General features: G+C 42.5%; 1 protein-coding gene and 1 non-coding gene across 7 annotated transcripts; both read left to right on the forward strand.

Annotated features, from left to right (window-relative positions):
- Positions 1-1,849: 1,849 nt before the first annotated feature.
- Positions 1,850-21,002, forward strand: ZSCAN9 (zinc finger and SCAN domain containing 9). Of its 6 annotated transcripts, XM_084967726.1 has the most exons (6): positions 1,850-1,993; positions 2,943-3,142; positions 6,794-6,914; positions 14,883-15,371; positions 15,544-15,691; positions 18,792-21,002. In XM_084967726.1, the coding sequence occupies exons 4-6, from the start codon at positions 14,955-14,957 to the stop codon at positions 19,406-19,408; spliced, it is 1,182 nt and encodes a 393-aa protein (XP_084823852.1). In that variant the 5' UTR covers positions 1,850-1,993; positions 2,943-3,142; positions 6,794-6,914; positions 14,883-14,954; the 3' UTR covers positions 19,409-21,002. The 6 variants fall into 6 exon arrangements, with proteins under 6 accessions (XP_084823852.1, XP_084823851.1, XP_084823853.1 ...); XM_084967725.1 differs by lacking the exon at positions 1,850-1,993 and having other exon boundaries at positions 2,721-3,142; XM_084967727.1 differs by lacking the exons at positions 1,850-1,993; positions 2,943-3,142; positions 6,794-6,914 and adding an exon at positions 13,515-13,597 and having other exon boundaries at positions 18,792-19,455; positions 19,774-19,811.
- Positions 3,045-3,126, forward strand: TRNAS-GCU (transfer RNA serine (anticodon GCU)). Its single transcript has one exon. It is a non-coding gene; the product is annotated as a tRNA-Ser (tRNA).
- Positions 21,003-22,550: the final 1,548 nt, after the last annotated feature.

A 22,550-nucleotide genomic window follows, 5' to 3' on the forward strand; every position in this document is an offset into this window, starting at 1 on the left:
GAAGATTTGAGATATGTTAAAGACTCTTAAATTAACTCAAAAATGAAACACACTATGATTGTTTATGTAATAAATATATAGATATAGACATATACACATAATACTCCTTTAAAGATAACATGAAAAGTCTAAGTTTTGGGGGCTTCACAAAATTGAGGCTGAAGCTAAATGGCTTTCATGATATTAAATATCTAAGCTCTTTCAGTCTATCATCTAAAACAAAAATATGAGTTCCCACTGTGGCACAGTGGATTAAAGATCTGAGTTGCAGCAGCTGTGGCATAGGTTGAAGCTGTGCCTACCATTCAGTCTCTGGCCCAGGAACTTCCATATGCTGCAGGTGCAGCCAAAAAAGATAGATAGATAGATAGATAGATAGATAGATAGATAGATAGATAGATAGATATAAATAATATAAATAATAAAACAAAAATACTATATATACTATTCTTCATCTTGCCTTTAAAAAAAAAATGGGAAAATGTGTGTAAGTTACTCCATGTAGATATGTATGTCTTATTAATGGTCACATACTACTCTAATTTGTGCTTAATCATAAGTTATTTACTCAATATTCCCCTTTTGTGGATGTTGGATAGTTTCTAATAGTTTAACTAAAAAGTAGTGCTCCACTGTAATAAATATAATGTGTGTTGGAGTTCCCGTTGTGGCTCAGTGGTTAACGAATCCGACTAGGAAACCATGAAGTTGCGGGTTCGATCCCTGGCCTTGCTCAGTGGATTAAGGATCCGGCGTTGCCGTGAGCAGTGGTGTAGGTCGCAGACGCGGCTCGGATCTGGCGTTGCTGGGGCTCTGGCGTAGGCTGGCAGCTACAGCTCTGATTAGACTCCTAGTCTGGGAACCTCCATATGCCGCAGAAGCAGCCCTAGAAAAGGCCAAAAAAAAAAAAAATATATATATATATATATATAATGTGTGTATTTGTCTATACATATTTTTCAGAGTAGAGTTGGCATTTCTCTAGCATAATACTCCATTAGTTGGTTGACTATGGGTTTAAGGGAGGGACGAAGGAAGGAACGAAGGAAAGAAAGGTATGAGCTTTGTAAATTTTAATGTCTTTATGCAGTTACCCTTTAATCTGACTGGGCCAGTTTACACTTGCATGGACAGTATGTAGAAATATGAAGTGAGTGTAGGGGAGGGAGAATGATATGTTACTGTTTTAAATGGCAAATCCTTGGAGTTCCTGTTGTGACTCAGTGGTAACAAACACGACTAATATCCATGAGGATGCAGGTTTGATCTCTGGCCCTGCTCATGGGTTAGGGATCCAGCCTTGCCACAAAATTCAATATGTCACAGGTGCAGCCCTAAAAAGACCAAAAAAAAAAAAAAAAAGAAAAGAAAAGAAAAGACATATCCTTACATAAGTTAGGTGGAGCATCTTCAATTACATTCTTTAACGATTTGGTTTTCTTCTGTGAATTGACCATACATGTCTTTTTGGTTATTTTTTTTTTTCCTTATTGAATACAATTTCATGTAATTAATTATTAATTTATTATTTATTCTGTTAGTGATAAAACAACTACCATAATATCAAATGACAACACAAATAGCAATTACCATTTACAAGACAATTTTCTAAGCATTTCATTGATGTTAATACTCATCATAACTTTAAAAAAAACAAACAAACTAGGATTATTAACACAAAAGCTTTAATTAATTGAAAATATCTTTTCTAGGCACCTTAATTCTAATGCTTAGATTTGTTATTAAGTCTACTAACAAAAGTTTTAATTTGTTTAAAAGTTTAAGTTGTTTGCTTATACTGACACAGGTATAATAAGACTAAAATATATTCCCTTCCTGGTTGCTGTAGGGAGTGGTCTAAATCAAACTTCAGAGAAACTCTCCTTAACAGCAGAAAATCTCCGCCCCGCATCCCACACCCGCCACCTCAGAGCGTCCCCTAGAACGCTGAAGTCACTGATGTGAAATGAGGTTGCCTTTGAGACTCTGAAAGGTAAGTGTGAGCAGTAGCGGACGACTGAAAGTGCAGCAATGTACTCGCCCCACTCAAATGAACAAATAAAATTGTTTCGTTCAGTGTTGCGAATGAAGTACCTCTAAAGGTTTTTTTGTGCTGATCAAAGACATTTTGAAATTTGTTAAACTTAGGGGAGAGAGGAATCCCTCCCAACAAAGTTGAGAACAGAGCTAAGAGCTTTCATAGAGAGGAAAAAGGCACGGACATTTTTGTAGAAAAGACATTTCAACCTCCAAAATTCTGCACTAAATATTTAAAAGTATACAAAAGCTGACGAATGGAAGAAGGTTTTTATCACAGAGGTTGTCAGAGCTTGGGGTTACTCAGTCCAGCTTTCCTAATGGGGCTTAGGACAGAGTCACAACCAGGACCTGCACCCTGCCTCTTGCATCAGAGAATACCCACCCACCGTTGGTTGATAATAGGCTAAGCCAACCTCGCGCTATGATAGAAACCACTTTCCATGAGGACGGTAGCTCTACTTTTTTCTAAAAATGTTCTCATGAGTTGCCGATTTATTATAGACATTGTTACAATGCCAAGTTCTAGAGAAGGTAACAAAAGACAAATGAGCGCGTCTCCTGGTTGTTGGGTATATCACAAAAGCAAAGGGAAAGGAATCGCAGAACCAGGTTTCTGGTACCACTCAGAAAATGGGAGTGCCCGGAGAAGTTCGCGCCGGGAGGCGAGGAAATCGGTCCTTGGAATGCGGAAGGCAGCGGCGGAGGGAAGCTGTGAACGTCCGCGGGTGTGTCTCCCAGGCAAGACAGGAGTAGGCTGGTGGGGTCTGGATTGCGTCCCCCAACATGTGTCAGGCCTGGTTTCACCAGTTATCAAGTATTTGCCAAATAGCTTCTCCACCCCGGGTGTTGTCCATCAGTTTGGTGGTGGTTGTGAAATTTACTCTAAGATCTCTGACTCACAGTGTGTTTGTGACGATTGAGCAAAGAAAAGAACGATTAGATGCACCGCTATAAAACGCCTGGGAGCACTGCAGGAAGCAGCTGAATGAGCAACGCCCCCGTGTGACGAGGTGGCCGAGTGGTTAAGGCGATGGACTGCTAATCCATTGTGCTCTGCACGCGTGGGTTCGAATCCCATCCTCGTCGCGAAGCTCTCGTTTTGGTGAGTAATTCCTTTGAATTCTCTGTTCTCCACTGCCTCAGCAGCACTTGTCATGGCTGTAAACTTAACTATTAATTAATATACTTGATTCATGTTTCATTCTTCCACCAAATTTTCATTCCAAGTTTTGCTTAACAGGGATTCCCCTACCGAGGAAATAATTGACGAATTAATTGAGGACCGAAGAAAAACATTGCCTAACAAATTAAAAGGAGCTGATACAATTGTCTATAGAGTAATGTACACAAAATTATGTATATTGAGGCTTATGTGTTATTTAAGGCATTATCAGGCTAATTTTATCTTTACTGAAATTTTTGTCTGTTATCTTTTGCAGTAACTTTAAAATCAACCATTATTGTCTAAGGATTCCTGTCTTTTACAAGGAAGAGTATCTCTAGAGATATGACAAAACTAAAAGTACATGCTATACAACATTCTCAGGTCTACATCTTTCTTCCTGAGAAAAGCAAAGGAAAATGTTAGCAATGTGTAGTTTCTACCTGTGATTTACATCTTAGCAGATCTTTGGAGGGGGAAAAAAAAAGAGTAACATATTCTTCATTTTATTATTTATTTATTACCTTTTTGTGGTAAGTACTACATTCAAATGATTTAAAAGCATAAAAACTATACAGCAAAATTTTGTCACCACTTACCCTTCCCACCGTCAGGACACTATTAGCCTTCATGTGTCATTCCAGAAAAAAAAAATGCACGTAAAATATTAAGCTCTCCAAGATATATTGTTAAATGAAAAATAGCAACGTGTAAAACAATGTGTATATATGCTACTTATTAAAAAGGTAAATATATCTATATCTGAATACATATACCATTTTGGATATGCCATTTTGCATGTGTGTCTGTCCATAGCTATAATATAAATGTCTAGCAGGAGATACACGGTGTTCTAGGGTGTATTCATTTGTAAGATATTGCCACATTTCCTTCACAGGGATTTTACAATCCCAACCAAGTGGAAAAGAGACCAGACCTGCCTCTGCAGCCCTATAGGAGGGATATTATAGTAACTAGCATTATTATAGATCATCTAAATGGAAGCACAAGCATCCACAGTGAGAAAGAAGTCAGAATCCTGAGTTCTCATAAGCTTGGTGGCTCTCTCTCTCTCTCTCTCTCTATATATATATATGTATATATATATATTACAGATTTGCTGGATAACTAGTAGCAGTTTTTAAACTGGGCTGATTAGAGATTTAGGATTTAGGAGTTCATGTCATGGCTTGGTGGTAACTGAATGTGACTACTATCCATGAGGATGAGGGTTCAGTCCCTGACCTTGCTCAGTGGATTAACTGATCAGTGATGTAGGTTGCAGATGCTGTTCCATTTGACCCCTGGCCCGTGAAATTCTGTATGTCTCAGCTGAGGCCCTAAAAAAGATGGGGGAAAAAAAAAAAGATTTCATGTATTTTAGGGATTGGTGAAATTGAGTCTGTGTGGTTTTAAGGTAGAACTTTTTGTTCTATTTATTAGAATGAAAAAAAATTTAATGTCTAAATCAGAGGTCTGAAATTGGATTGCTGGATTTGAAGCACTAGCTCTTATTCAACCAAAAAGGATTACTCTAGTTCATTAGTTCTCAAAAGTGTGGTTGTCTCAAGCAACAGCAGCAGCAGCATCTGGAAACTTGTGAGAAATACAAACTCCAGGGCTGGGGTCCAATAATTTGTGCTTGAACAAGCTCTCTGGGTGATTCTCATTATGCTAAAGTTTGAAACTCTAGGTGTGTTTTATTTTATTTTAAAACATGGTTAACCTAGTTTCTGTCCATCTTGGTAACATCTTTTCTCCCCAGAACTCCCATTTTTCTCATCATTCCAACATCATCATGAGTGTCTATCCTGATCCTTCCCTGCTCTGCCAGGATTAATGGTTCTAATCCCTACCCCACCCACAGTGCTAGGACTCACAGAGCAAGCTAATGCAGTGTTAAAAGACACTGGCCTAATATCACCAGGAACAAACCTGACAAAATCCGTTTAATGAATTAACTGAGCGATAGGATACTTCGAGGTAACCGGGGAATGCCGCTCAACAAGAGAAATGAGTGAAACCTCTTTTAAGAATTGTGTTTCTTTAGGGTGTTCCCTTGTGGAGAAGCGGGTTAAGGGTCCCATGTTGTCACTGCAGCAGCTGGGCGCGGGTTCAATTCCACGTGCAAGTAAAAAAAAAAAAAAAAAGAGTAACTTCAGACTCTGAAGAGGCTCTAGGGGAAGCGGGGGTTGGCTGTAGGTCGGTGGCTGTTTCTGAGGCGGGAGTAGAATGAAGCGCAGATTAACTAGGGATTGAGTCTTGTCAAGAAGAGAGGGCAGTACTAGGTAATAGACGGCAGTAGCAGAGCGGGTCTGGGACATCTTAAAAAGTCACTGATACCCAAAGAGGAGGGCGTAGTTACATTTTACATCTGCTGCACGATCTTGGGGGAAAACATTGTTTCCTGTTAACTTTGCAGCTGGCATTACCTGCACCCGTCCTCCCAGCCTGATAACAGCAGCGCCACGTTGTTCTTTTTCCATCGAAGTAGCATTTCTTCCTTTCCATCTAGACAGGTTTTGCTTTTTCCGTGGACATTTCCTGTTCTTGAGTCTCGGCTTCAGGGAACTATTCCTCGGTTGCTTCAAATCTGAGTGTTCGGGAGACTTTGGAGAGGAAGCCCGCCGAGCTTTCCTCGTTTTCGCCCCCCTCCAAAGGGCCTAGGAGACGAGGCGCGAGAGACTTGCCCTCAGAGGAAATTTAACACTCCCACATTCTCTGCCTGCTGCTGGGTTTGCAGGCGTTTCCAGACTGGGGTTAGGGTCGGGATGGTTGGTGGCGAGGGCAGAACAGAAGCCCGCCTCTCGCGAATTATCTGGGCGAATTGGAAGCTCTCATCTCCCCAGATGCTCCGCGGCGAAGAAAGCGCCCCCCAGCTGGAGGTTGGAGGTAGGGTTGCCAGGTCAAATGCAGAAGGCCCAGGGACCTTTGAATTTCAGAACAGGAAGAATTTTTTGCATGCAGATGTGGCAAACCTGGTTGGTAGCTGCGCGTCGAGAGCGGCCTTCAGGGCGCGGCGGGAGGCGAGGAGGGTTCTTTTCGTCGATTCTGAGGCCAGAGGGCATCTCCGTCCCAGAAAACGTCACTCACTCGCCCTTTCCACTCGCTCCCGAGGTGTTTGTAAACTTCCGAAGGGAAATGTCCGTTTCAGAGCTCTCCAGGGCTCAGCCCACTTGGGACTCACAGACAGAGGCATTAAAGGATGACTAGAGGACTCCTTCGCTTTGGTGCATAACCTGCACTCCTTGAAGCTGAATATATTTTATTACTTATATTTTATTATTACATCGGAAAGGAGTGCTGCTCAAAAATGGGAGAAACGGGCTCCAAGTCAATCAGCGAGAGGCAAATGCAAAACTGGACCCCAAGGTCCCATCCAGACTTGGGCTCCGACGGTCAGATTCAAAGCCGGTGATGCTCTTAACACAACACGACAGTTATTTACGGTGTTAAGCTGGACTTTTAAGTGAAATGAACAGGCCTCGTCGGCTGAAGTGGAACTGTGGCTCCTGCACACACAACCTCTCTCAGTCTCCTTTTTTGCCCCAAGTCCAGTTCTTTGATTTCTTCATTCTCTTGTACCTCCAGTTCCCGCGAACCCTCAAACACCCTGCCCGGAGCGGCGCGTTGAAACGGTGTTGAGTTAGGGGCCGATGGGTTGCTCCCTCCGATCCTGCCCAATCTTGAGGTCCGCGCTCTTCTCTCAAGGGTAAGTTCCTGGCTCTCTGGCGGCCAGTCTCAGCCTGTAGTGGCCAGAATGATCAAATCTACAAATATAGATGAAACTAAAAGACAGGACTCTAATCAACGTTATGCAGAATAAAGAACTTGGTTGAAATGTATGTATGTATTTCTAGAAAATATAATATACCAAAACACCCTCAGATGAACTAGAAAATCCCAACAGTCCAGTTACAATCGAAGATATAATGTTGTCAACAACCACCCCAAAAATGTGACATGTTTCACAGGTGAATTTTAATAAACTATTTATGGAAGAGATAGTTCCAATGCAGTTAAAACTGGTTCCAGAATATAGAATAAGAAGAGAATATTAGATCTTGGAGTGGAGGGACAATTTGAATATTGATCCTGAAACCTCAATTGATTACCATAAGAAAACCACATATTTTATTCTCATTTATGCTGAATCCTAAATAAAATAGGAGCAAGCAGAGTTCAGCAGCACATTAAAGGGATAAATAATTTACTATGGCAAAATGGAGATGAGCATAAAATTTTGCTTAAAATTTTATTTTATTTTTGCTTTTTAGGGCTGCACTCGCAGCATATTGAAGCTCCGAGGCTAGCGGTCCAGTCAGAGCTATAGCTGCCGGCCTACACCACAGCCACAGCAACTTGGGATCCAAGCCGAGTCTGCGACCTACACCACAGCTCACAGCAAAGCTGGATCCCCAGCCCACTGAGCAAGGCCAGGGATTGAACCCACATCCTCATGGATGCTAGTTAGATTCCTTTCTGCTGTGGTGCAATGAGAACTCCTTACAATTTTAAACTATTTAAACATAATTCAATGTATTTAAGGAGAACCATCATATATACATTAGATAGATGTGGAAAAGGGATTTAATTATATCAATATCCATTTCAACATATTAAAACTTTTAAATAAAAAGATAGTTCCTGGAGTTCCCTGGTGGCTCAGTGGGTTAAGGATGGGGCAGTTGTCACTGCTGTGGCTCTGGTCGCTGCTGTGGAGAGGTTCGATCCCAGGATCCCAGCCTGAGGAGCGTTTGCATAACTAGGTGCGGCCAAAAAAGAGAACAAGAATTCATAGTTCCTTACTTAACACAATAAACGTATCTAACATGCATCAACATCATCTTGCTTTTCAGAGAAGACATTATGTAGCTTTTCTTTGAAGTTAGCAACATATTAGAAAAATGTCCATTCTCACTATTATTGTTTTCTGTTGTTCTGGAGGAACCAGACAATGCATTTAACTAAATAAATAAATTGGAAAGAAGGACTTAAATTATCACTAAATTAGGTTTATGAAGGTATCCAAGGATTTGCTTATAAAATTAAGTATATTTATAAAAAGAAACAAGAGAAATCAATTGCCTTCACACACACATGCAGTGAAAGAAAAGAACCCCATTTACAATAGCAACAAAAGAGATAAAACACTGAGAAGTAAATTTAAGAGGAAATGACAAGATCAACTATCAAAAAAACTTTAAATATTATTGACTGACCCAAGATACGGAGAAGGCATATCAATTTCTTCAACATGTCAGTCTAGGTGTTGAATATAATGCCAATAAAAATTTGCATGGAGTTTCATTTCAAACTGGATAAATAGCTTTTGAAGTTTACATGAAAAGTAAATAAATATTAGTAACAGGAAAATTCAGAAAAGAATAACAAGGAAGACATAGGCCTTCTGCATTTTAAAACATATTACAAATTACAACAAAAAAAAATGTTGTAGTGTGAAGAGTATGGACAATCCAGAAGTGGGCTCCAATATTTAAGCATTTAGTAAAAATAGCACGTCAAGTCAGTGCAGAAAAGATAGATCATTCAATAAATGGTACTGGCACATCTGGGTAGACATCTGAAAAAAATGGAGTGTAAATGTCACATCTTACAACTGGGTAATTTCCAGGTGATTCACAAATTTAAACAGGAAAAATAATAAAACCATAAAAGCCCTTGAAGAAACCGCAGAATAATTTTTCTTTTATGGTCTTTGCACAAGGGATACTTTTCTTGCAATCACAGAAAACACAACGATTAGTAAATTTAACTACTTAAAAATTTAAAATTTCAGTGTAGCTAATACCAGCACAAAGTAGAGTGAAAAAATTCCACATTATCACAAGGGGCTAATTTCCCTAATATATAATGATCATCAAGTCAATAGAAAGACCGTCACAAGAAGAAAAGGAAGAGGATATGAACAAAAAATTCACAGAAAGGAAATGTACATGAATATTAATTTATTCAACCTTGTTCATTTTTAAAGCCCTATTAATAATACTACAATAATATACCATTTTTTACCTATCATGTTTGGCAAAGATTAAAAAACTTGATGAAGGGAGTTTCCATTGTGGTTTAGGGGGTTAAGAACCCAACTGGTATCCATGAGGATGTAGGTTTGATCCCTGGCCCTGCTCAGTGGGTTAAGGATCCAGCATTGCCATGAGCTGTGGTGTAGGTCGCAGACAAAGCTCCCATTTGACCCCTAGCCTGGGAACTTCCATATGCTGCAGATGAGGCCCTAAAGAGCAAAAAAAAAAAAAAAAAAAAAAAAAAAAAAAAGAAGACTGGAGGTGATGGCACTTTCACACATTATTTTTTTTTTTTTTTTTTTGTCTTTTTGTCTGTTGTTGTTGTTGTTGTTGCTGCTGCTATTTCTTGGGCCGCTCCCGCGGCATATGGAGGTTCCCAGGCTAGGGGCCGAATTGGAGCCGTAGCCACCGGCCTACGCCAGAGGCACAGCAACGCAGGATCCGAGCCGCGTCTGCAACCTACACCACAGCTCACGGCAACGCCGGATTGTTAACCCACTGAGCAAGGGCAGGGACCGAACCCGCAACCTCATGGTTCCTAGTCGGATTCGTCAACCACTGCGCCACAACGGGAACTCCACTTTCACACATTATTAAAGAGCTGTAAATTGTTATAATTATTTTTGAGGGCAATTTAGTGGTCTATATACATGTTACAAATACATACACTCTTTGATGTAGAAATTCTATTTCTAGGAATTTGCTCTAGACATATACTCGTACTTGTGTAAGATGATGTATGTATGAAACTATTTAGCTAAGTATTGTTTATGAATAGAAAATAAATGGAAGTAGCAAAATTGCTCATCAATAGAGGACTGGCTAAAAAAAAAATCTATATACTGGAATATTATACTGTCAAAAATAAAGAAATAGATCTATATCTATAGCTATGGGGAAAACTCCAAGATATGCACCTGAGGTATATGGAGGTTCCCAGGCTAGGGGTCAGAATTGGAGCTGTAGCTGCTGGCTTATGCTACAGTGACAGCAACACTGGATCCAAAGCCGCATCTGCAACCTACACCACAGCTCACTGCAATGCCAGACTGCTGACCCACTGAGTGGGGCCAGGAATCAAACCCACATCCTCATGGATGCGGGTTCGTTAACCACTGAGCCACGATAAGAACCCCCCAAGATACACTGTTAAATAAGCAAAATAGGGAGTTGTATATATAATATTCTACTATTTGTGTAAAATAATGAAAATATATTATAAATAAATATTTGCTTCCCTCTAAAAACCTACAGAAGAAATCCAGAGCTTTGGCTATTTTTAGGGAATGAAATTAGATGGTTAGGGGCAGTAGTAGGATGGAAATTTTCATTAAAATTTTCTTAAATGTAAAAATGTTTAAATAGATGAGGGAGGGAGAGAGTGAGGAGAATGGAAAAACTAGTACATATCCAGGATCTCTTTTTTTTTTTTTTTTTTTTTTGTTGTTGTTGTTGTTGTTGCTGTTGTTGTTGCTATTTCTTGGGCCGCTCCCGCAGCATATGGAGGTTCCCAGGCTAGGGGTCCAATCGGAGCTGTAGCCACCGGCCTACGCCAGAGCCACAGCAACGCGGGATCCGAGCCACGTCTGCAACCTACACCACAGCTCACGGCAACGCCGGATCGTTAACCCACTGAGCAAGGGCAGGGACTGAACCCGCAACCTCATGGTTCCTAGTCGGATTCGTTAACCACTGCGCCACAACGGGAACTCCAAAAACTTGAATTCTGAAACACAGTTACTCCCAGTTTTCTGTATAATATATAACCAACATCATACATGCCTACACTTATAATTGTTCATTTTGCCATACTTGCACATGTTCACCCTCTCTCTCTCTCTGCTGAAGTATTTTCCAATAAAACATATACATCATGATATACCACCTTTGAATACCTCAGTATCTGCCTCTAAAAAAATTGGAACCGCAATACCATTATCAAGCTCGACAGAAGAGAAGAATCTGAGCGAGATTTTTCAATGCATTCCCTTTTGTACTTTTTGTGTTTTGAATCTGTAGCTATAGAACTTATTCAATTTTAAATTAGAAATAAACTAGACGAGATCTTTAATACATAAAATTGACCAGAAAGCTATGGGATCTGCCAAGGTATCACTAAAGGACAGGAAAGAAAGATTCACAAGAATCCAATTAAAAGCAGAGTTCATGGGGAGGGGGAATCATTTCATTTTAATGCCCTACTAAATTGGGGCTGGTACTAAAGGAGGGCTTTCATCAAGTCAGTACTGACAGAAGCATGGTAGGCACAGAAGGCCAATCCAAATCCAACACAAGTGTCTATTGCTTTGAAGTTAAAATTTTGATCTCTCCATTATAGAGAGCCCAATATAATCAGCTTTCCACCAGGTAACTGACTGTTCCTACTGGGATATTATACTATAGGGTTTAGGACTGGTTGGAGCTTATGGCATAACACACAGTGGAGTCAGTATCCCAGTATGCCTATTTCCAGATTAGGTGATCCTCAATCTTTTTAGTTAACTATGTGGTCAGCATTTCTTCTTGTCTCTAAACTGAGTGGCATTTTAAATGTTTTCAGTAGAGATTCCCAATTCTAAATTTAAAATAATCTCTCCTGGAGTTCCCACTATGGCTCAGTGGTTAACGAATCTGACTAGCATCCCTGAGATTCAATCCCTGGCCTCGCTCAGTGGGTTAAGGATCTGGCATTGCCATGAGCTGTGGTGTAGATTGCAGACTCGGCTAGAATCCTGTGTTGCTGTGGCTCTGGCGTAGGCCAACAGCTACAGCTCTGATTTGACCCCTAGACTGGGAACTTCCATATGCCACCAGTGTGGCCCTAAAAAGAAAAAACAAAAAAACAAAAAAACTCCTCTGTAGGGGAATCCTCTTCCAAACAGACAGATGGGAGCCAGTCTTTCTCAAAGCTGTTTAACTACGACATCCACTTGACCCTAGCATGGAACCAGGCTGCTATAGTTGACCTACTTAACACACATAAACCAGTTACAGAGCCAAAGCAATTGCCAGTGAGATATTTGAGAGTTTCATATAAGTATAAAAACTGTTTACTTAAAGAAAAAAAACTGTTTACTTATCAAAGATGTACATCAAAAATGGAAGAGTAGGGAGTTCCCGCCGCGGCTCAGCAGTAAGAAACCAGACTAGTATTCTTGAGGATGAGGGTTCATTCCCTGGCCTCGATCAGTGGGTTTGTGGGTTAAGGATCATAAGCTGTGGTGTAGGTCCAGTGTTGTTGTGGCTCCAATTTGACCCCTAGCCTGGGAACTTCCATATGTCTCGGGTACGGCCCTAAAAAGATTTAAAAAAAAAAAAAGAGTAACATATTTAAAGTACAAGAGAAATTGAGCAATTACTCCCATTACATGGTTCTTAGGAAAGTTGTACTGAGGGCTTTGCAAGTGAGGTATGTTGGAGAAAGTGATTGAGATTTGGGGCAATTTTTCTTTATACTGGTGCTCTAAATGATTACGCAGTTACTGGATATTTGGAAGAAGCTGAAGTAAAGGATAAAGCTTGAGTTTATTTAATGCCCTCACATGGCTAAGCTGTAGAAAACAACTAAAGGTATTTGCACAGCTACAGTTTTAGAGTTAAAAATACATCAGGGTACCTCCATTAACATGCAAGATGCTTTTTTACTGATGCGACGTTAAAATAATAATGAGGTTAAAACAAAGCAAAACATAGTTTAATCTACAAAACACCACTATCCTGGTTGGCATAAAAAAAGTGATGAACGACTAACAATACTTATAATTATGCTCTTTTACACCGATGAAGCTAATTTAATTGATTTTGAACCGATTTTGCATTACTGCTAAGAACCCAGACAGCTTTAGTGGCAAAAAATTGGGGGAGGGGAGAGAAATAATTATACATGCAAATCCCAAGCTAAAGGTGATGGTGGTTCCTTTAGGGCGGTGGAACTAGGAACAGGGTAGGATTTCACTTTTTACTTTATTAATTTTGGCATTGTCTGAGGTTTTATAAAAAACCATAGGTAATGGATTAATTTTTTTAATGTTCAAAAAATAAAGCATTTTCAATCATTAATGGTCGGTGCTTCAGCCGTGTTTTCAGTTTAAAACCTGTTTGGGGCTCACACACGTATGAAATTCTGTGAGTCACCGTGGAAAACGAACTGGAGGCCCAGGCAGTTGGGGGTTGGCTCCAGGTGAGGCACGCGCAGGAGGTAGGAACCGAGACCCGGAGTCCTAGACCGGCCGGAAGTGCCTTGCGCGGAGGGCCCCTCGGTGGCGGGCATCTTCCCCGCTGGGCCTTTGTTCCCGGGCGCGCGCCAGCGCCAGGGCGGGAGCCCCCTACCTCCTCGCCTTTTCCAGGCCTAGTGAGTGGGCCCGGGACCGGGGTGAAGTGGGGTGGAAAGGGACTCGCAGCCCCGAGGAGGGCGGGGGGCCAGGGGTGGAGGTGGTGGTGGTGGTGGTGGTCGTCGTCGTCGTGCTCCGGGGTCCTATCGCAGAACGATCCTCCCAGGCTGGAGGGACGTTGCGTGGCAGGGGGCTAAGCGGGGGCTGCCAGGGCAGAAGGTCCCCACCGTGAATAACTGAATAACGGCAGCAGGATTAAGACACAGGGCAGGAAACGCCTGGAGTTGGGGAAATATTTTCCGGGACAAGGAAGTTAAGGACACATATTTTTTAAGACGTTCTGCAGCCTTCCTCATGGACAGCCCCTGTGTATACGCTTAGGTTCTAAAAGCATCTGAAGGGGCGTTGAATGGACCGAGGTTCAAGTGCAGAATATGACATTTTCCGGCTCCCTTTCCCTGAGTTCACTGATTCGCAAACCTTGAAATGCATACAAATTCCTGAGGAGCACCCAAATTCCTGAGATACATAATCAGGGCTCCCTATCCTTCCCCTCCCACCCCCAGTCCTGGGATTCTATTCCCTGGATGTCTGCCAAAGGGCCTATGGTGCTGGAATTCAGCTGCTGGGAGGCACTTCGGACATTTTGGAGACACACCGGCCTCCTGGGTCTCAGGAACCGCCGAGTATCAGATTTCTTCTCCCTTGAGCTTCTGTGGATTCTTAGGACTGTCCTCACCAAGAATTTGACATTAAGCAACCTGCTTAACTCCCCCCACTCCCACCCCGGCCCCATTTCTTATCTATTGAAACAGTGATTGTAAACAAACCTCAGAGGGTAATTGTGAGGCTTAAATATGTGTCTGAAAGCATGTTGTAGACTGTTGTGCAGCGTTACTCTGAGGAGACAGCAGAGTAGCATGCAAAGCCCACAGGACTTGAAATCTCCCTAAATTTTCCTTTCTGTGAATTAGTGAAAATGAAACCAACCTTAAATGATTGTTTAAAAGACTAATTTTACAAACTCAAGACTTCAATAAAAGTTCATTCACTTAGTCAAAGATAAAACCATTTTTCCATTTATTCTTTCTCTAATTTGACTTTTATACAATGAGTCTGTAGATTTTCCATTATCCCCACCCTTTGGTCACTTTACTTTCAGTGAAGAGCTTTAGAGTCTATGACAATTGTTTATACGATTAGTTCCTATAATTAACTGCTGCTGTTTTTCTACAAAAACAGGGATTTCTTTTCTTTTTTTCTTTCTTCTTCTTTTTTTTTTTTTTTTTTTTTTAACTGCTTAAGAGGACACTTCCAAAGGTGTTTCTAAAACATAACTCCAGCTGGTGGGTCCCTTTTAAGCTATTCGAGATCAAGATGACAGACCCCAAGGAGGTTTTATCCCTGGATGTTCAAGCTCCTGAGGTTTGGGAAGAACTTCTGACACTGAAAGTGGAGGCAGAAAGTCACTTCCAAATGCAGGAATCCAGGCTGAAACGAAATAACCCACTGGCAAGGGAGATCTTCCGAAGGCACTTTCGACAGCTCTGTTACCAGGAGACCCCTGGACCAAGGGAGGCTCTCACCCGACTCCGGGAACTTTGCTACCAGTGGTTGAGGCCACATGTGAGCACGAAGGAGCAGATTCTGGATCTGCTGGTGCTGGAGCAGTTCCTATCTATCCTGCCCGAGGAGCTCCAGGGCTGGGTGAGGGAGCGCTGTCCAGAAAGTGGGGAGGAGGCAGTGATTTTGCTGGAGGATCTGGAGAGAGAGCTCGATGAACCACAACATGAGGTAGGAAGGGAGATCACCAGGGAAAAAGGTTTATGGGTGTCACCAAGGACCCTTGTGATCCTCCACTTTGTATCCCCTTGACTTTGGTGATTAAATAAGACCCTGATTTCTGTTTCTTTCTGGAAACAGTTATAATTTCTTCAGAAGTCAAATCTTGTCTCTTTGTTTCTAGATGGTAGCCTACAGACTTGGACAAGAAGTCCTCCCTGAAGGGACAGTGTCTCTAGGAGAGCAAATGTCACTGGGCCTCCAGTCCCAGCCTAAGGAGCCCCAACTCACATGTGACCCTGCTCAGGAGCCCCAACACATTGGAGAGACAGGTGAGAGACAGGATTTCTTTGGTGTTGAACATATCCCACCTGGTCGAGCACAAACCAAAAAGCCAGAACTGGGAAACCAGGGATATAGAAGATACTAGCAACGCTCAGTGCTTCTGACTGCCTGGTGGGCTCATCCTTGTCCCCTTCGCCTGCACTCAGTCTTTCCCTGAGTACCATCCTGGAAACTCTCTGGTCTTGGTTCAGGAATCACTGTGAAGAACAGCTTTAGAGAATGGACTTCAGGGTTTTTTGTTTGTCTGCTTTTGTTTAAAATATTTATGGCCGCACCGGCAACATATGAAAGTTCCTGGGCCAGGGATTGAATCCAAGCAGGAGCTGCGACCTACACTGCAGCTGGAACAGTGTTGGATCCTTTAACCCACTGTGCCTGCAGAGGATGGAACCCACGGTTCCGCAGCAACCCGAGCCCCTGCAGTTAGATTCTTAACCCACAGCATCACAGCGGGAACTCTGACTTCAAGGTTTGACAGGTTCAAATCATAGCTTCACCTCTTGGAAGCTGCTTGTACTTGAACAGGTTACTTAACCACTTGATCAGGGTTTCCTCCTCTGCAAAATGGGGTTGATAATAGTATTGTCTCAGTCTGCTCGGTCTGCCATAACTGACTGGATGGCTGAATCAATAGAAATGTATTTTCTCATAGTTCTGAAGGCTAGAAATTCAAGAGCAAGGCGCCATCCGTGTTGGTTTCTGGTGAGACTGCTCTTCCTGGATTGTAGACAGCTGCCTTGATGCTGCCACAGGCATAGGCACATGCGCATTCCTTTCTGCACGTGCCAGAGCCTTTGGGGGGGAGCCGTGCTCTGGTATCTCTTCCTCTTCTTATAAGGACCTCAGTCCTATTGGATTAGGGCCCCACCTTTAATTACCTTAAATTATCTCCCTAAAGGCTTTATCTCCAAATACAGTTAGGACTTTATTCATATAGGCCAAATTCATATTGGGGTGGGGATGACACAGTTCAGTCTATAACAAATGTGTACCTCAGAAGGTTGTTGTGGAGTTCCCGTCGTGGTGCAGTGGTTAACGAATCCGACTAGCAACCATGAGGTTGCGGGTTCGATCCCTGCCCTTGCTCAGTGGGTTAACGATCCGGCGTTGCTGCGAGTTGTGGTGTAGGTTGCAGACTCGGCTCAGATCCCGCGTTGCTGTGGCTCTGGCGTAGGCCAGTGGCTACAGCTCCAATTTGACCCCTAGCCTGGGAATCTCCATATGCCGCGGGAGTGGCCCAAGAAATAGCAAAAAGCCAAAAAAAAAAGAAGGTTGTTGTGAGCACTGAATACAAACAATTTATGCAAAGCACTTGGCATGCATTATGCTTAGTGTATGGTAACTGTACTTGTCCGAAATTACCACTGCCACCCTTGCCAGTTTGGGTTTACATTTGCAGTTGAAAAATACAAGATATGCTTGGTAAATGGCAGACTGGATGAGGTAATCTGATGGAATCAGACCTTGCCATTTCCTTGCATGTAATCTTAATCTTCACAGTGGCATTAGTACTGGGGACCAGTGGGTGTAGTACTGGGCACTTGGGTCTGAGTCAGCTGCCTTCCCATTCCAGCTCTCCCTGCAGCAGTTGGCTTCTTCTAAATTCCCACACCTGACATCACAGTCTCTTAGTGACTTTTTGTTAACCTTCTGATAATCAGATCTTGAGCCTGTGGAGATGAGGTTGCAGCAAGGGGGTGACAAATAACTAGCGTATAAATAAGGAGATGATACGTTAGAAGATGATGTCATGGAATAAAGCAAAACTAGAACAAGATAGGGAGGTTACAGCTGCTATTGCTGGGGCACATAGATTGTAGTTTTAAGTGGAGGAATTAGGAAGGTGAGAATTGGGGAGTTCCCGTCGTGGTGCAGCAGAGACGAATCCGACTAGGAACCAAAAAGTTGCAGGTTCGATCCCTGGCCTCACTCAGTGGGTTAAGAATCCAGCATTGCCATGAGCTGTGGCGTGGGTTGCAGATAAGGCTTTGATCTGGCATTGCTGTGCTGTGGTGTTGGCTGGCAGCTGTAACTCTAATTCTTCCCCTAGCCTGGGAATCTCCATATGCCGAGAGTGTAGCTCTAAAAAAGAAAAAATACAATAAAATTAAAAAAATAAAGAAGGTGAGAAATGGGGAGTCCCCTGGTGGCTTAGGTGTTGTTACTGCCGTAGCACGGGTTCAGTCCCTGGCCTGGGAACTTTTGTATGCCACAGGTACAACCATTAAAAAAAAGAGAGAAGGTGAGAATTGAGCAAAAAGTTGAAGGAAGTGAGGGTGTAAGCCTTGTTATTATCTGAAGTCAGAGTTTTCCAGGATGAGGGAAGCGCTAGAGCAAAGGGCTTGTGCTGGTGATGCACCCGGGGTGGTTATAGGTTAGAAAGACATAAAGTGTCTGAAGCACCTAGAATAGGAGAAGCTTGGTACTTGTCCCATAAATGACTGAACAGATGCATACATGAGGTGACTTTCCTTGGAAAGGGTCGTTTTGAGGCTCCGTGCCTCACAGCCTGGAGGGAGTTCCAAGGAAAGATGCCAAAGAACCCACTCTGATCTGGACCCTTCTCTTCCTGTGAAGAAATATAAAAAAATTCTGAAGAGTTCCCACTGTGCCTTAGTAGTAACAAGCCCAACTAATACCCATGAGGAGGCAGGTTCGATCCCTGGCCTCCCTCAGTGGGTTAAGGATCTGGCCTTGCCATGAGCTGCAATGTAGGTCGCAGATACAGCTCAGATCTGGCGTGGCTGTGGCTGCAGTGTAGGCCAGCAGCTACAGCTCCAATTTGACCCCTAGCCTGGGAACTTCCGTATGTCATGGGTAAGGCCCTAAAAAGACCAAAAAAAAAAATTGTTTTTTTTTTTTTGTCTAGGCCTGTCCATAAGAGGGTGGAGTGAGCTGCATTTTGCTAAAAAAGGCAAACCTCCCTCATTACCTTGAGGAAGGTGTAACCACACTGGCCCTTCTGCTCCCAACCTCCTCCCTAGTGTAGCATGACATCAGGATAGAAGCACCTTGCATTTCTGTGCAGACCGACCCTCCTGCAGGCTCAGGGAACAAGTGGCATTTACTTGGGCTTCTTTGTTTCAGATGGAATGATGGAGACTGAGGACAGAGAGTTGGTGCTCAGGAAAGACTGTCCTAAGAGAGTGGAACCACGTGGGAAAATGTCTTACGAGAAGACCTGGGAGGTATCCCAACAGGATCCCCGACACGGAGAAGTGGGTGAACGCAAGGGTGGGATGGAGCAGTACTGGGGAGGGCCCTTAGGAGACCCACCACACAGATGTGAGGAATGTGGGAAGAGCTTTGCTCAGAGCTCAGGTCTCATTCGACATCAAAGAGTTCACACTGGAGAACGACCCTATGAGTGTAATGAGTGTGGGAAAACCTTCAGTCGGAGTTCGGGTCTTTTTAATCACCGAGGAATCCACAACATAGAGAAACGTTACCACTGTAAGGAGTGTGGGAAAGCCTTCAGCCAGAGTGCAGGTCTCATCCAGCATCAGAGGATCCACAAGGGAGAGAAGCCCTATCAGTGCAGCCAGTGCAACAAGAGCTACGGTCGCCGTTCATTTCTCATCGAGCATCAGAGAAGCCACACGGGGGAGCGACCTCACCATTGCAACAAATGCGGGAAAAGCTTTAATCGCCATTGCAACCTCATCCGCCATCAAAAGATCCACACGGGGGCTGAGCTGGTCTAATCCTTACTGTGTTCAAGTGTTCTGGATCCCTGGCCAAACCATGTGGGGTAGGTTAAGACTAGGAAATGCCTTTCTTCCTGTCTCCACTAAATGTGTTTTGGTCCGGGGACATCCAAAGAGAAAGGTTTGGGGTTTTGAAGCTGCTGCTTTCCCTTTGATTCCTTTGCCCCTTCCTGGTTCTTACCACCCCGTCCCTCTCTATTTATTCTCTTTGAGATGGCTGCTAAACTTTTCTAACTATATAACAAGTGGCACTGCTATAGCCAGCATGCCAGGAAGATCTGTATCTGTGTCTAATTCCTAAGATCACATAGAGCTCTGCTGATGTTTACAGTAAATGGATCTTTGGTGTTCCCTGTGACCAGGATCTTCGTGGTAAACACCTTTTCTGCTGCTGCTTCCCTCTGACGCCTACATGATGCTCCGCTGGAATAGTGACCAGCACTGGCTGAGTGCTTCATGGTTTGCAAAGTACTTCCATTTACTTAACATCAGATGGTCCTCGCAACAATCACACAGGGAAATGAATATTGTCATTATCGTGTTTTACAGATGAGGAATTGAAGATTCAGAAAACCCAAGCCTCAGAGCCAAGGTTTCAACCCTGGACTTTTATTTTTAGTAAATTTTTTCTAATGATTTAGTTTAATTTTTCTTTTTATTGGCCACACCTGCAGCATGTGGACAGTTCCCGGGCCAGAGGGTCAAATCAGAGCTACAGTTGTGCCTACACCACAGCCACAGCAATGCTGGATCCAAGACGCAATTGTGAAGTACACCACAGCTTGCAGCAATGCCAGATCCTTAAGCCACTGAGTAAGGTCGGGGATGGAGCCCACATCCTCATGGAGACTGTGTCAAGTTATTAACCTGCTGAGGCACAATGGGAACTCCTAGTAAACTTTAAATTATGAAATAATTTTAGACTTCTAAAAAAGTTGCAAAGAGAGTTCTATATACCCTTTACCCAGTTTCCTCTAATGTTATCATCTCACATCAGGTCTTTTTAGTTAAACCCTTGGGTTTTAACTCCATATTCAACCTGTTTCCAGTGTCACACCTCAACCTGTTTCCAGTGTCACACTTTCTATAGTGGTTAGGGGATGGGTCCTGGATATAGTTATGCACAGATAGATAAGGGCTCCATAGCTTGAACTTCCTTTAGATGCCAAGTGAGGAAGCCCTGGAATTTCGTATAAATTCATCCAGTGTGAGGCAGAAGGGAAGGGGAAGATAGAGGTTGAAAGCTGTCAGTGATCAAACATCAGAAATGGAGTCAAAGTGTTCTCTGGTGGCTCAGCAGGTTGAGGGTCTGGTGGTGACACTCCTGTGGCATGGGTTCCATCCCTGGCACAGGAACTTCAATGTGCTGCAGGCATGGCCAAAAAAAAAAAAAAAAAGAGTCAAGATTCTTTAAAAATTACAGCTGTTTAAAGAAAATCGGTTAAGGAGATACTTTCATTTACTATGTGATTCTGGTCTCTGTCCTTATCAACTAAGGAGTAATTACAAATTTAAGCATTCGATCAATTTTTAAACAAATATATGTAGCCAGAAAAAACCATATTAAAAAATAAAAATTCATATCTATTAATTTGACTACCTGAAATTATCTCACTTTTGCAGAGTGGCTCATTTCCAGCTGAAGTCAGCTGAGGTCTTCTAGAAGAGGTGAGCTCCTAGAGACAGCAGGTCTCCTCACTAGCCTATTAAAAGGGGTGTGCCTTATGGAACCAGAAGTGATATTTCAAGGATTCCTAATGTGTTTGGAGACCTAACAAGTCCTTCCTCCCCACTTCTTGCCCAGGAGGATCAGTTAAGATCTATGAGTAATTGAGAACATTTAGATTCAAAACGGCATCACTATGGTAGTGGTTGATTTTAATACACTGAAGACCCATAGTGTCCATCATATTTTCAAAAGGGTCTGAGAACTAAATGGAGTTAATAACCACTGCTCTAGACATAGAGAACAGACTTGTGTTTGCTAAGGGTGAAGGGGATGAAGGAGGGATGGATTGGGAGTTAAGAGTTAGCAGATGCAAACTATTATATATAAAATGAAGAAACAATGAGGTCCTACTATATAGCACAGGGAACTATATTCAATATCCTATGATAAACCATGCTGGAGAAGAATATGAAAAGGAATACATGTACATGATGAAATCACTGCTATACAGCATAAATTAACACCCGATATTATAAAATCAACTATACTTCAATAAAAGTAAAAAAAAAGAAAAAACAAAACCCACTGCTCTAGGGGTGATAGAATGACACAATGGAAAGGAAGAAATTGGTATGATGGAGCCTATTCAGAAAGAGTCCTGACTCACTTTCATTTTCTCTCTCTCTCTCTTTCTCTCTCTCACACACACACACACACACACACACACACACACACACACACAGACATTCTGATTTAGTTGATCTTTGTTGCAGCCAAGGTACCAGGATGTTGGGAGTTCCCGTAGTGGTGCAGTGGTTAACGGATCCAACTAGGAACCATGAGGTTGCGGGTTCGATCCCTGGCCTTGCTCAGTGGGTTAATGATCCAGCGTTGCCATGAGCTGTGGTGTAGGTTGCAGACGCGGCTCGGATCCCACATTGCTGTGGCTCTGGCGTAGGCTGGCAGCTACAGCTCCAATTCGACCCCTAGCCTGGGAACCTCCATATGCCGTGAGAGTGGCCCAAGAAATGTCAAAAAGACAAAAAAAAAAAAAAAGTACCAGGATATTTTAAAAGCTCCCCAATGATTCTAACGTGCTGCAGTGTTTGAAAACTGCTTAACTTGTTTCTGTATCTTACCTGTACACAGATATTAGGATCTAAAAATTTAATTAGATTCAAGTTCACTTATTTTGCCAACAATATTTCATGGCAGTGCCCTGTATCTCCTGTGGCAGCTCATCAAGAGAAAAGTATATTTCTAGTAGTTTTCCTTTGTAACAGCCTTGAGATCTCTCATTTTCTTAAGTTTTATACTTTTTGTGTTATCCTTTGAACTGCAGAGAGACTAAGGAATAAAAACTCAGCATGGTATTTTTTCACTAAATAAACTTCTACCAAACTTGTATTCCATTGGGTAGAAAGGGGACTTACTGACATCTTGGTCCACTAAAATAACTTTGTAGTTACT

The sequence above is a fragment of the Sus scrofa genome, chromosome 7 (assembly GCF_054392235.1).
Source record: "Sus scrofa isolate SSC_HxYL_T2T_F1_AM1 chromosome 7, Sscrofa_HxYL_maternal_Yorkshire_Landrace_v2.0, whole genome shotgun sequence".
NCBI lineage: Eukaryota > Metazoa > Chordata > Mammalia > Artiodactyla > Suidae > Sus > Sus scrofa.